Source organism: Petromyzon marinus, chromosome 18 (genome assembly GCF_048934315.1).
Source record: "Petromyzon marinus isolate PM22_M1 ecotype Great Lakes invasive population chromosome 18, UKy_Petmar_22M1.pri1.0, whole genome shotgun sequence".
In the NCBI taxonomy this organism is placed as follows: domain Eukaryota; kingdom Metazoa; phylum Chordata; class Hyperoartia; order Petromyzontiformes; family Petromyzontidae; genus Petromyzon; species Petromyzon marinus.
The window spans coordinates 7,177,260-7,191,493 of NC_133684.1; the positions used below are offsets into that span (position 1 = coordinate 7,177,260).

The following is a 14,234-nucleotide window of genomic DNA, read 5'->3' on the forward strand; positions in this document are numbered from 1 at the left end:
CCTTGAGCTTGCGCCTGATGAGGTGTCAGTCGAGGTCAAGAGGTCACGGTCAATGACATTGATGCCACCACACATCGCCATGCTTTCCTTGCATCTGCCAGATCCCGCAGGAGCTGACGGCATTCTTTCAAGGTTTGCTCCTTCGGTCAACCACCATCTATTATTAGCACGGTTGGATACGTACGGCGCGAAAGAAGTTCATACGTTTAGGTATTACATGCATGTTGAACTTCTTTCGCACCGTACGTAGCCAACCGTGCTAATCGGATGTGCGGGGGAAGGACAAACCAACAACCCATTTCTAAAGAAATGAGTTTTCAATTTAGATGTAAAAGTGGAGCAACTCTTCAAGGAGAGCTACTGCATAATGCGTGGTGGGGGTTTTTGTTATATGTCTACTGGCTTTCCACGCGATGTAAGAAATAAAATTGGCTAAACATCCAATGCACGATCCATATGTCGGTGCTGCTTTCCTGAATAAATAAAATAAAATGTAAAAAGTAAAGTACTGTCTCGTTTTGGGAATGATCATTCGCAATTACTTCCCACAGAAAAAAAGGCCATTTGTATGGGATTTGCATTTATGGTAACCAAAACCCCCATATGACCCCACAGCCTGCCATCCTACCCTACCATCTCCACCCCCCCCCCCCCACAAACGTGAGTCACCTGCGATTAGCAGCACGTTTGGCTACGTACGGTGCGAAAGAAGTTCAACATATGGAACACTCTTAGCCGAGACAATACCATCTTGTCACCCAGTAACGTGAGTCCAGTTTAACGCGTTGGCTTTTACGACCAATATAACATGGTAAATGTTGAGGCTTTACTCTCCCAACACACCGGTGTGCTGCACGAGCAACGAATTGACATGTTTTGTTTACGAGACAAACCTTACTAATTGGCTGTACGGTGGTGAGCGATCTAACCCAAAAAAACCCCTCTTATGGATAACAGTCCAGCAAAAAAACCTGGACTGCTGAAGAGACCCAGACGGTCAAAACGGGCTCGGGATTCGGCCCGAGACAAACGCTGCTGGATAACTTCGGTCAGGAAATACAATTGAGCTGATGAGAGTTGGATGCTGTTGACTATGTGTGTGTTGGGGGCTGGTGACAATGCATTCGGACGTATTGTGACGGTCGGTAACACGGGTGCAGCGTTCACGACGCACCGCGTCCTCTGGTTAAAGCAATCGATGTCGCTGTAGCCCCGGCTTGAGTGAGTCCCAAAGTTTGCACTTTAAGATTCGGCCGGCTGCTTTCGTGGTTCGAACGCGTGGCGGTGGTGGTGGTGGCGGCGGTGGTGGACCCCCACGTGTCGCAGTCGTTTTGCTCGCCGAGTTTAATGGCAGTGCCGGATTCGGCTAGTGCGGGGGCCTGTTATAAAGGGGCCCTAACTTTAACATTAAAAACACATGAATATTAAAACACAAAGTTTTTACTTGCATAGTAAGTTGTATTTTTTCATTTTAGATACGGCCAAATACGACAAATCGCTAACCTTAAAACACCCAATCGTTCATAAAAGTTGAAGGCGGTATAGTACTATAGTAATAGAGCAAGTGCAGAATCACTGAACCGGAATTGACAGCTTGAAAGCATTTAGCGCGGGGCCCTTGAAAGTGCGGGGCCCGTAGCTACTACTACATATGTAGTAGCTGCTACACGTGTAGTAGTTACTACATATGTAGTAGTAGCTACAACTACACGTGTCGTGATGATGATGGTGATGATGATGGTGATGACGGCAACCCCACCAAGGTTTGCTCACCGGGGGTTTGGCGAATCGCGGGAAAAGTTAAATCGTTATTGCAAAAAATGCGTGGTTTTTTCGTTGTTGTTGTTGTTGTTTAAATGCCGCGCACCGGTGTGACGCCAAGGAGCCGTCCATTGTCCGCTGGCGCTCTAAGATTCAAAGTATAACGGCGGCAGCCAGACTGAGGTCATCAGCCGCGTTATGAGACGATGACGTCATGCAAAACAGTGCCGTCACGAAATACTATTAAGACAATGACGTCATTAAATAGTGGCGTCGTGCAATACGATGAGTTCGTGAAAATCAGTTGCCTCGTGCAATATAATGACGTCATGAAATACAGTAGCGTCGTGCAATATGATGACGTGGTATACACTTACGTCGTGCGATACAATGCGTCATGTATTACAATGGCGTCTTGCAATACGATGACGTCATGCAAAACATCGACGTAAAACGATGACGTCTGCAATACAATTTTGCACGCTGTAATGCAATGACGCAATAAGCACGTCACGTGACTTCCCGAACATGAGAACAATTTAACGATTTAAATTCATACAGCCACTAAATAGCACTTAGCGACTTAAATTCAAAAGGACAATGAACAAATCAATAACAATTCCACTTCAGATATTGAATGAAAGCAATCGCTGGCATTTATCAATTGTCATTGTGGAGAGCGTGATTGCATTTAGTAGCACGCTTAAGGATACGAGCGCCGCCATTGACCACGGCGGTCACGTGGCCACGCGCCAATGCTTAATGGGAATTACAAACGCGCGCTCTACCACTCGCTTCCGGGTCACGTGCCCGTCACCATGGCGCCGTTGCTCGGGGCCCGAGGCCTGCCCAGAGGTGGGGCCCTCATCCCCTTGATCCCCTCTCCTCACCCCCTTGACCCCCTCTCCTCACCCCCTTGATCTCCTCTCCTCACCCCCTTGATCCCCTCTCCTCACCCGCTTGATCTCCCTCTCCTCACCCCCTTGACCCCCTCTCCTCACCCCCTTGATCTCCTCTCCTCACCCCCTTGATCCCCTCTTCACCCCCTTGATCTCCTCTCCTCACGCCCTTGATCCCCTCTCCTCATCCCCTTGATCCCCTCTCCTCACCCCCTTGATCCCCTCTCATCCCCTTGATCCCCTCTCCTCATCCCCTTGATCCCCTCTCCTCATCCCCTTGATCTCCCTCTCCTCACCCCCTTGATCCCCTCTCCTCACCCCCTTGATCCCCCTCTCCTCACCCCCTTGATCTCCCTCTCCTTACCACCTTGATCTCCCTCTCCTCACCCCCTTGATCCCCCTCTCCTCACCCCCTTGATCTCCCTCTCCTCACCTCCTTGATCCCCTCTCCTCATCCCCTTGATCCCCTCCCCCCCTTGACCCCCTCCCCCCTTGACCCCCTCTCCTCATCCCCTTGATCTCCCTCTCCTCACCCCCTTTATCCCTTCTCCTCACCCCCTTGATCCCCCTCTCCTCACCCCCTTGATCTCCCTCTCCTCACCCCCTTGATCCCCCTCTCCTCACCCCCTTGATCTCCCTCTCCTCACCCCCTTGATCCCCCTCTCCTCACCCCCTTAATCTCCCTCCTCACCCCCTTGATCCCCTCTCCTCATCCCCTTGATCCCCTCTCCTCACCCCCTTGATCCCCTCTCCTCATCCCCTTGATCTCCCTCTCCTCACCCCCTTGATCCCCTCTCCTCACCCCCTTGATCCCCCTCTCCTCACCCCCTTGATCTCCCCTCCCTCTCCTCACCCCCTTGATCCCCCTCTCCTCACCCCCTTGATCTCCCTCTCCTCACCCCCTTGATCCCCTCTCCTCACCCCCTTGATCTCCCTCTCCTCACCCCCTTGATCCCCTCTCCTCATCCCCTTGATCTCCCTCAAACCCCTTGATCTTCCTCATCCCCTCGTGTTTCTGATCCCCCCCGGCATAGGTCCCCCTTACCTCCCTCTTTCCCTTCACTTCCCGGTCCCCCGTGACCCCCTTTATCACCCAATCTCATAATCCCTTCACCCTCTCATCCCCTCATCTCTCTCATCCCCCAGATCCCCATTCATCTCCTCTTCCACTAACCCTCCTTAATCCCCTGGCCACTCATCCCTCTTATCCCCGTGGTTTCATCACCCCAGTTATCTCCCCCAACTCCCCACATCTCCCGTTATCTTATGTATCCCCTTTATCTCCTCGAGTCTCTGTTATCCCCACACCGTGTCCCCTTTATATCTGCTGATCACATTGTAATGCCATTTGAAATGAATGGCCGTCGCAGTGTTAACAAAGCTGCTGTCGTCGTAACCACAGTTGCCTCCGGGTCTGCTCTTATCCCCTTGATCCGCCGGGGTTAGGTGGGACCCCTGTTTCATCCACATCCGTCTGATCCCCTCAGGGGAGTGTACATCCTGATCCCCGGAATCGCTCGCTTACTTGTGGTGTGTTCCGCGTATCCCCTTTGGCCTGGGGTGCCCCTCAATCCCCGCAGTACCCCCTGATCCTCTTCGACAGAATCCTGATTTCCTGATCCCCCTGCTCCCCCTGCTCCCCCGAGGTTAAGGGATGAGGGGGGGTTGAGTGGTTTCGGATTACAGTATAAGGTTTCGGGGGTTATAATGTAAAGAGGGTTAGGGAATAAAAGTGGGGAGATGGTTTTGGTGTGTACAGGTCTATGGATACGGTAAAAGGGGGTCGGGGTACTGGGAGTGTTATGGGATATTGCTGAGTGGTTTAAGGATAATATAAGCGGGCGAGGGGATTGGAAGGATGGTATGGGTTAAAGGATAATGTGAGAGTTATGGGATATGATCAGAGATAGTGGTTGAGGGGGGGGGGGTGAAGGGGGTCACGGGGGACCAGGAAGTTCAGGGAATGAGGGGGATAAGGGAGGACCCTACGCTGGGGGGGGGGATCAAAAACACCGGGCGATCGAGGGGATGAGGAGAGGGGGTCAAGGGGAGGAGAGGGGATCAAGGGGAGGAGCTCGCTCATGATTGACCTCCTCTGGTGCCCCGTGCAGGGCCATGCGCTGCAGTGAAGCGGGCTGGCGACGTTCCGTCTGACCTCTTCGCCGAGATGGTGAGTGATGTTGTGTCCACGTGGTGGTGAGTGATGTTGTGGTGAGTGATGTGTCCACGTGGTGGTGAGTGTGTTGTGTCCACGTGGTGGTGTGTTGTGTCCACGTGGTGGTGAGTGTGTTGTGTCCACGTGGTGGTGAGTGATGTTATGTCCACGTGGTGGTGAGTGTGTTGTGTCCACGTGGTGGTGAGTGTGTTGTGTCTATGTGGTGGTGAGTGATGTTGTGTCCACGTGGTGGTGAGTGATGTTGTGTCCACGTGGTGGTGAGTGTGTTGTGTCCACGTGGTGGTGAGTGTGTTGTGTCCACGTGGTGGTGAGTGATGTTGTGTTCACGTGGTGCTGAGTGTGTTGTGTCCACGTGGTGGTGAGTGTGTTGTGTTCACGTGGTGGTGAGTGATGTTGTGTCCGCGTGGTGGTGAGTGATGTTGTGTCCACGTGGTGGTGAGTGATGTTGTGGTGAGTGATGTTGTGTTCACGTGGTGGTGAGTGTGTTGTGTCCGCGTGGTGGTGAGTGATGTTGTGGTGAGTGTGTTGTGTCCACGTGGTGGTGAGTGTGTTGTGTCCACGTGGTGGTGAGTGATGTTGTGGTGAGGTGGATGAGAGTGTTTTATGAGGTGGGTACAATGCAATGTTAATTTAGATTTGCGTAGCGACCACCTCATGTGACTTTGTAAATAGTGATCATATTAATGGTGACAGCACGGTTCAGAATCAGAATCTTTATTTAGACTGCAGGGGGAATCCGATGAGCTATGAAGCTCTTTTTCACAGATGTCGAGTAGGGGCGGGTCATAAAGTTACAACGATACAAAAACACTTTCGGAGTGCAACAGATAAAAAGGTAAGCAAGTCACTAAATACAAATAAGTAAACGTCTGATTTTCAACACTAAATGTTGACTGGGAAGGCAGTTTCCTACTACAGGAGGTTAATATAATTATGCACACTGAGCGAAAGTTAAGTAGGGGCTTCCATAGAAAGCCGTGGTTGCTGGAGAGGAGAGTGAGTGCTGTGGTGAGATGAGAGGTAGGAGAATGCGTGAATGGGAGCAGAGCGAGATCAGTGCAGAGGTTGGCAGAAGTGAGTTAATTCATGGAGGACCTTGAAGATGGTGCGTGCCGAACTTGAAGTTCTTCCAGAATGGGATTGAGAATTAGTGGGGGGGATTGGAGCGTTGGGGTGATGTGGTCGCGTCAATGTGTGCAGAGTCTGACAGTTACATTTTTTATCATTTGGGAAAAGAGTTGGCCTGCTGAAGGAGTGAGTGGATTTATGTTAATGTATTGAGGTTGGCGAGTAATGTGAGAGAGTCTAGGAGGTGTGCCTTCAGTGGAGAGTCTTGATGGTGGCGAGCAGTGGGTGTTTTTACGGTCTTGTAATGAGGTGGTGAGTGGTGTTTTTAAGCTGGTGAGAGGTGTTTGAGGTCTTGAGTAGTAATAGAGTTTGAGACCTAAAGGAAGCCTTCAATACAGATGTGGTGATGATACAGGAAAACAGCCTTGCATGATGTGTCGGCTATCTACACCCCTAGCTGCCACTGCTATTCATTGGCGTAAAATGTTTCGCTCTGGATGACGCTGCAAAATATTATCTGTATTTTGATTTTGCGTGCTGATCTTAAAGGCACATTGAAAAATTTGATACTCCGACTGATGCTTCTGTTGTTGTGGAGTAACTCATGCAGCCAGCTATGGCTCTAGAATTTGGTGTTACATGTTATTTACGTAGTTTATTGAAAAAATTCGGTCACAGTCCCTATGATCACTGTTACGTTGCAATTATGGCTTTATTTGTTGGTGATTTCGAAAAGTTTTTTGGTTTGCACGTGTTTGTTTTGTTGTAGTACGGAGTTAGACTGATGGCCTTAATCTAAGTTTTATTGTGGTTGTTGTTGTTGTTTGACTTGCATCCCACTGGGATTTATTGCACACAGCGTTGGTGTACGGTGCTTTTTTCAGGAATATTTTGCTGGTTTTTTTCATGGATTTTCTGTTTGCACAGTCACATAGTCACTTTAAGATGTTTTCTTGTTCGTGTTTTTTTTGTTTGTTGTGGTTGCACCCGATTCAAGAGCCGAATGGCTCACAGGGCTATACCAAAAATAAATAAACTGAAAACTGAAACTGAAAAAAATCTAACAAGAAGGCCTAAATCTAGATAGTGATGATTATTATGGCTGGCCTTGGAGGTTGCAACGTCGTGGACTTGCAAGAGTTACCGGATCTTACAACAGGAAATAAGTGATGGCATGGTATGATGGGATCAACTGTATTGGCCGTAATTACCTTTTGACCCTGCGTGCAGAGCTGTGCGGTGCTGGCCTACGTGCGAGGAGAGAGCCTGGCAGTGGACACGGGTGCCATGTACGAGGTGAGGTTTGCGTCACATCTCCAGTGGGTGAGCGTGAACTTGACGACGCGGTGTGTGTGTGTGTGTGGATCAAGCCATAAGGTAGTAGCCATACATACATTTTGATCCATCCATTGTAGATTCACAAAACATTTTCAAATTGAATAAACATCTCCTATTTGAATAGAAATTATTTAATTGGAAACCGCGTCGCTTTTTGGACTGTGGGGAGGCTGACGGCTTTGATGGTGTCGATGTGGCGGCATGGATGTGGTGTTGCCCATATGGCGATGTCAGTGTGGTGGTGTCATCGTGGTAGTGCCATTGCCATGGTGGCGTTGTGGTGGTGTCGTTGCCTTGTTCTCGTGGTGGTGGCGGCATTGGTGATGGCGGTGATGTGGTTGTGTCATCGTGGTAATGTCATTGCAGCGGCTGATCAGCTGTGGTGTGGAGGGCATAGGCGAGCAGTCCGTGCAGGAGGTGGTCTCACTGCTCACAGGAGTCTTCAGGTGAGCTTGGCCACAGCAAACATGTTAATTACCTTGTATCACGATCCCATAGTGCTCATGACACCAGTCTCTACATGGCCATCGAGAGCCAAACTTCATAGTTGACGCTCGTGTCCTGCCTTCTCGCCTTGGATTAGTTTTGATTTTCTCACGCTCAATGTTGCCAAAATAGAAGTACAGTAGAACCTCGTAGTGCGAGCGCACCAGAACTCGAACAAATCGGTGTTCGAGTGATATTTGCGAACGTTTTTTGCCCCGGAAACCGAACGAAATTCGGTGGTCGAACGGGCAATCGCGACTTGAAAGAACCTATATTCTTGGTTCTTTCGGTAAAGTCACGTAGAAGGGAAAGAAAGAACCAAGAATATGAATCCCTGCAGTCACGAAAGCTTTAAATCAAAAATGAAAGAACCTGTACACGGCTGAGACGCGTGTGGCCAGCAGCGTGCATGACGCTTGCCCAGACAAAGGTTTTACCACCTCCTCACCACCTTCCACTCAAGCCATCAACTCTCCTTACTACAGGTAAAGTGAAGTACAATGTTCATTTTTTAAATTTAATCCATTTATTTATTGTTTCCTGTTTTTAATGGTTTTATGCATATAATTACTGTAAACTTAGTGTAAAAATGCCTTTTAATGAGAGATTTCTTGTGTCTGGAACCAATTAATGTAATTTACATTAATTTTTATGGGGAAAATTAATTCGGTGTTCGAACCGAACAAATGGGTGTTCGAATGGCCTTCTGGAACGAATTAAGTTCGATCTGCGGGGTACCACTGTACAGACGGTCTTTGCTTTTCCTACGTTACAATGCGTTCCTGGAAACCTTGTCGTAAATCGGATTGTCATAAATCAGACCCTATATTCCCATTCAGTAGAAACAGCGTTATTTAACGAAGTTTAATAGGTAAAAATCTACAAAAACATTTGAGAATAATAAAAGCTCCACACAACGGAAACCAGACCGACTCTGTTCAAATGTGTTGGGAGTCGTGGCGGAAGGTGCGTCGTAAAATCAAGTATCTGTGTCTCATATTCTTAGTTCTTTCGGTAAAGTCACGTTGAAGGGAAACAACAAAATAATAAAATATATATAAAACAATAAAAATTCTCACGACGTTTCGACCATAACACAAACGGTCGTCTTCAGGTGTTATGGTCGAAACGTCGTGAGAATTTTTATTGTTTTATATATATTTTATTATTTTGTTGTTTCCCTTCAACGTGACTTTACCGAAAGAGCTAAGAATATGAATTTCTGCAGTCACGAAAGCTTTAAATCAAAATTTATCTGCGTCTCGTAGTGGCATCGTCGATCGTTGTAAACCAGAGACTTCACATTGGCAAAATGTGGATTAGGAGCATGAATAATTGCAGGGCTGCTCCTTGGCCTTTTCCGCCCGCCCACGTTGCAGGGTGGCCACACAGGCGGGCACGTCGGGCGAGCAGCTGGCATTGGATTTGGCCGGCGCCAGTTCGGAGTGGACCCGGCCAGCACTGAAGGTCATCAAGCACGTGTGGGACAACGCAGGACCGGTACCGGCCACCCAGTGGCCGGCCTCTCTGCCCTCTGCCGCCAGGGTACGTCCTACCCAATGTGGGCGGCGACTGTTGTGTTTGGTGGCGAGTGGCGTTTCGCCCTGGCTGTTGTGTGGGTTATGCACACCCCCCGGCAGCCACTGGGAGGTGCAACATTCACCACAATAGTAAAAAAAATGTATCGAATCATCACCATCAACTCTCTCGCACCTCCGTTTAGCACGGTCGTCTACGTACGGTGCGAAATAAGTTCAACATATATATATCCCAGAGGCTCTAAGAGTAAGCAAATTATATTCGTGTGTGCGAATGTGTACGTCTACTTGGCCTCGCCTACGTTCACCAGGCTGTAAATGAGTGCCTGGAGCGGTGTGCAAACATCGTCACTGGAGAGGCTAAATTCAGCAGGCATGGTTGCTGGCCACACCACTGCCCTCATGCACCGTGCTCGTCTTAATGAGTGCTCGCTAACAAGCAGTTGGCCCAGCGGTCAGAGGTTATACGGTTTATATTCGTCTCTGTTTCCGGGTGCGTATTTTGCTGCGTGCAGCTGTTGGACGTGCGCTGGAAAGTCGGGATCAGCGTGAGCTCCGACCGGTGCCGTGCATTGAATGCTCCGTTCGTCACGCTGTGCCTCGCGCTGGCCGAGAAGTCGGGACGCATGAGCACTCGAGTCTTCGAGATGAACCTCACTCAGTTCCAGGTCAGGTGACATCCCACGTCGGTTTTCTTTATTGCAACGCCCGCGAGCTACTGGCGGGGGCCCCTGGTGGTTTTTACTGCGGCCCCTGACAATACACACAGTGAAAACAACCCCTTGCAGGCGGTGTGGCGGCCCTCACGGCAAATGTAGCCCCCCACCTCTGAAAGTTAGTGAGGAACACTGCCCTATGTGGTGATGGGTCTTCCCACCAATCACCATCACCCAGAGGGTGCCCTGCAACTCATTGGTGAAGAACCCCAGCTTCCCCCTCAAGCAGGTCCTGGAACTCGTCAGTGTTGACCTGATTGCTCTCCCGAGGATGTACGGTATACAGGTTTCCCTGGCTCTGTGCGGCAGGAGTAGTAGATGCTCTCCAAGAAAAGGGCGCACAAAGTGAAACCGCACGAGGAGACAGCTTCCTGCCGCGTAGTGCAGACAGTACGCACACGGTACACACACAATGTTGTCCCACGTCCGACCGCATAGCCACGTGGAGAGTGAATTCAAATCACATTGTGTAGTGAATTGGGTAGATATAGGTTAGCGGCATATACAGCGCAAAATCGCACAAACCAAACCCGCATAGAGCGAGGGAAACCTGAAATGTATATTTACAGATTGTCAGTGTTCATGAATGTTTGGTCTCTTTATCCAAAAAATGTATTTTGAGGATCTGACCTCGACCTAAAAGTCTCCCAGCCTTGGCCTCGGTGTGGTCCTGTGGATTCCTCATTTCATTCCTGTGTAATCGCAAATTGATTTTAGCGATGGGTGGGAAACCCATGCAGAGTGTGGAATCCAACCCAGGCCCTTCTTGCCGCGAGGCAACAAACGTTACCACGGCATTCCCCTGCCACCCATAAATGTCGAGATGTCTCTTAAACTGCGTCTCCGACGTTTTTTTGCAGAACTTTTCCCGGCAGCTGAAGGAAATGTCATCTGCGATGGACACGGCGTGACACCTCGGATTGCTGTTCACCTTCCCTGCAGGAGAAGTTCCATTGTAGATTCCCGCAACCAAGCTGAGAGAATGTTAATTATTTGAGAATTACCCACTTCCTGACCACACACCTGCACTGCCCGATTTAATTGAAACGTTGTTGATAGCTCCCGCCCCGATGTGCTTTCGGATTGTACGTGAAGCGAAACGTCGGGCATTGTGTCGAAAAGCCTGCGGTACAGCTAGAATATACATTGGACAGCTATACCTGATCGTGTCTTGTATGGATTCATCGAGCGCCTTACAACACAACCGCTCAAACCTACACAGTCGTCGTCGGTCCACGAAATTAATTACAGATGTCTGTAAATGCTTAAAAGTAACGTGTGGAATCCCGTAAAGCAGTATCTCTACCACAGTACTCATGGGTGTTTGCCCCTGGATTTCAACCCAGGATTCATCAGCTCAGTGCCTCTGACCTCTTTTGCCACCTGACCACCACATGAGATTTTTTTTTCAATTGAAACTCCAATGTGCACATGCATACATCTTACTGCTTGTAAATATAGCATTTTTGAAGGAATAAAGTATTACAAATGTAAATGTATCACTTGTTTTTAACATTGAACGTGGAAAGCACGTTGACACTTTTATGGAAAAAAATCTGTAGAGCTTCAATGAAATGTACAAATTTTGAAAGTGAACACCCTATTAACACCATTTAATTTACAAGAATATCAAGACTTGAAGGTGATGTTCATATTGAAACACATCCCTGCATTTTTCATTGAAACCGGCATATGTTGAACGTGCGCTTGTTTAACCAGGTGGGCACTGGTTGCCCAGGATTATTCTCATTTGCAAGCGTAGCATGGGTCACCAAATTGACACAAGCAATAACGCAAAAAAAATACACCAACCAAGAAAAACTGAAATCGGTACAAAAGCAAACATCTAAATTGTGGCAAAACAACCCCATTGTAGAAATAAAAAAAAATATTACAAAAACGGTTTACAAACATAAATCGACATTAAACCAAACGTACTGTGTTCCCCGTTGTGAAAGTTGGCTCGAGCAAGTTACTTTAAAAAAAAAACATGAACTTCGAGAAACAGCAACATGGGCGAACAGATATTGTTGCACTGGTGTGCAAACATGCCAAATTCCATTGCAAAGTAAACCCCTTGCTAGCCTGCTCGCAGCTGGTTGCAGCGACGTCCGCAAAAAAACGATTCCGTTGCAAGCATCGGTACCGTTGCCGGACCCGCCCTAATTGTCATTGAACCGATACTTCACTCGGATAATCGAAACGGATAAAATTTATAAAGACTCTACATTACCAGATCCCGCCACGAGGCGTCGCTCTCGTCACTAAGAAATTAGTTCGTTTGAAGGGCCCGGGCTGAATGTGCGTCCGTAAAACTTCTTTCGCACCGCACGTAGCCAACCGTGCTAATCGGAGGTGCGTTAATTACTTCACCCACGTGACTGCGAAGAGGTAGCTTTTGGGAGGGCTTCATCCAGCAGTGGATTTGCCATGGAAGATGATGGCAAACATGTCCGTGTGTGCAGGGACAACCTTTGTTGTCATTCCACCGCTGGATGAGGGCCTCCCTCCGCTAAGCGGGACATGGGAGGGGTTATTTAACCATACATTTCTTATTTGATGTTGCTGCTACTGGGTGATGTGGCAGGGCAACGGAAGGGTTGAGGTTTGACAACATTCCTACTTTTCCACTTGTGCATTGCATCTCTACAGCACTTGCCATGTTATATAACTTGGCTCTCGGTAGATATCCTAAATTAGAGGCAGATCTCTTTTTTTATTGGGCTGTCTTGCACATTTCTAACGGGTTTTTTCCGTCTTCTCAGATAACATGTCACCATCATTATCAGCAGCAGCCATGATCAATCCCACTGCTGGATGAAGACCTCCTTCCCCCCAATATAGTGCCTACCTCTCTCACGGTCATTCACACGCATACACGAGCACAGACACCCGTGTCTCCACGGTCTCGTTAAGATCGTCAAAACTATAATGGGAACTTTTTATGGCCAGTATCAAAATATGAAAAGTAAGAATGGGTGTTTACCCTCTCTGTAAATAAAACTGAAGGTGTCAAGATGTTCAAACACCAAACATAAACCTTCTTCAAGGAATCACGTCTGCATTAACCACGCGGACAAGTGGTGAACAATGCAAACAAACATGCTCCGCTAACATTTCGGCATTGTCTTTGAAACTGATTGGCCTACACCAGGAGGCAGCCTTCTGGCTGCAGTTTAAAAGACAATGCGTATATTGTCAGAGCATGTTTCCTTTGCATGCTCGCCACAAGCACCGTGTGTGGTTAATTCAGTACTTGATTCATTGCGAAACTTTTCTATTCGGTGTTTGAACACCTTAACACCTGTTGTATCGCCAGAAAGGGTTAAAGCCTCTTCTCATTTTCATATCGTCAAAACTATTTTTCATACGCTGTTCCTCTTGTGGCCTCGTTTTAATTAAACTGCAGCGGAGCTTCGGCCGCGTTTGACATTTGAAGTGTAATTGCCAGGCACGTGACTTGGCACGGGTGAGCGATGGGTGAGGCTAAAAACAGAATGGTCGGCCTTGTGGGTGGGGGGGCGGTGAGCGTGGCGTGTGCGCGTCGTGCCCGCGACATCGCTCACCCACACTGACCCTACTGCTCACCAACCACTCACCAGCTCACTCACTATGCTCTCAAATATGCCCATCTGTGACAGATTGTCACCTCCTCGCTCATACCCAATGTCTTGTCAATGCGTCATCCACACTTGCCCCCCACCCCTCACTCACGAGCCACTAACCAACTCACGATTCTCCCAACAACAGCCACGTACTCCAACTCTGCAATCACGACCCAACCACACCCACTCAACATTTCATCAGCCACACTCATCTAGTGACATTCGCGACCTTCACCCTCCCACTGTCCTCCCACACACACACACACCTACTCCCACTGAAAATCCACCCATAGCCGACTCACCATCCTTCTAACCACACCTGCTTATGCTCAATTAACCTCCACCCCACCAGCCATTCCACCTATTCCACATCCACTCGTCCACACCCACTATGCTCTCACCCACACCCATTCACCGATGCCCTCACCAACCTACCCAACTTGTCCTTCCCCGCACCTCCGATTATCACGGATGGCTACGTACGGTGCAAAATAAGTTTAACATACGTACACCCACTCACCCACTCACCGACCTACCCACACCCCCACTCACTAACCTGATTTATTACTAATAAGCCTACCTTCCTCCACTAAGCCACTCACCAGCCTACCCCCACCCTGCCTCCACACCCTCTCACTAATTGACCC

At 48.7% G+C, this 14,234-nt stretch overlaps 1 protein-coding gene across 1 annotated transcript; it reads left to right on the forward strand.

Annotated features, from left to right (window-relative positions):
* The first annotated feature begins 2,496 nt into the window (after positions 1–2,496).
* Positions 2,497–11,477, forward strand: COMMD6 (COMM domain containing 6). Its single transcript, XM_032956283.2, has 7 exons — positions 2,497–2,616; positions 4,772–4,830; positions 7,135–7,200; positions 7,609–7,688; positions 9,108–9,273; positions 9,782–9,934; positions 10,843–11,477. The coding sequence occupies exons 1-7, from the start codon at positions 2,517–2,519 to the stop codon at positions 10,891–10,893; spliced, it is 675 nt and encodes a 224-aa protein (XP_032812174.1). The 5' UTR covers positions 2,497–2,516; the 3' UTR covers positions 10,894–11,477.
* The last annotated feature ends 2,757 nt before the right edge of the window (positions 11,478–14,234 follow it).

Excerpts from the sequence above, each read along its gene's own strand:
- COMMD6 (XM_032956283.2), top strand. The coding sequence starts at position 2,517 with ATGCTTAATGGGAATTACAAACGCGCGCTCTACCACTCGCTTCCGGGT. Across the intron at positions 7,689-9,107 it reads CTGCTCACAGGAGTCTTCAG|GGTGGCCACACAGGCGGGCA; the intron begins GTGAGCTTGGCC and ends CCCACGTTGCAG. Across the intron at positions 9,274-9,781 it reads CTCTGCCCTCTGCCGCCAGG|CTGTTGGACGTGCGCTGGAA; the intron begins GTACGTCCTACC and ends TGCTGCGTGCAG.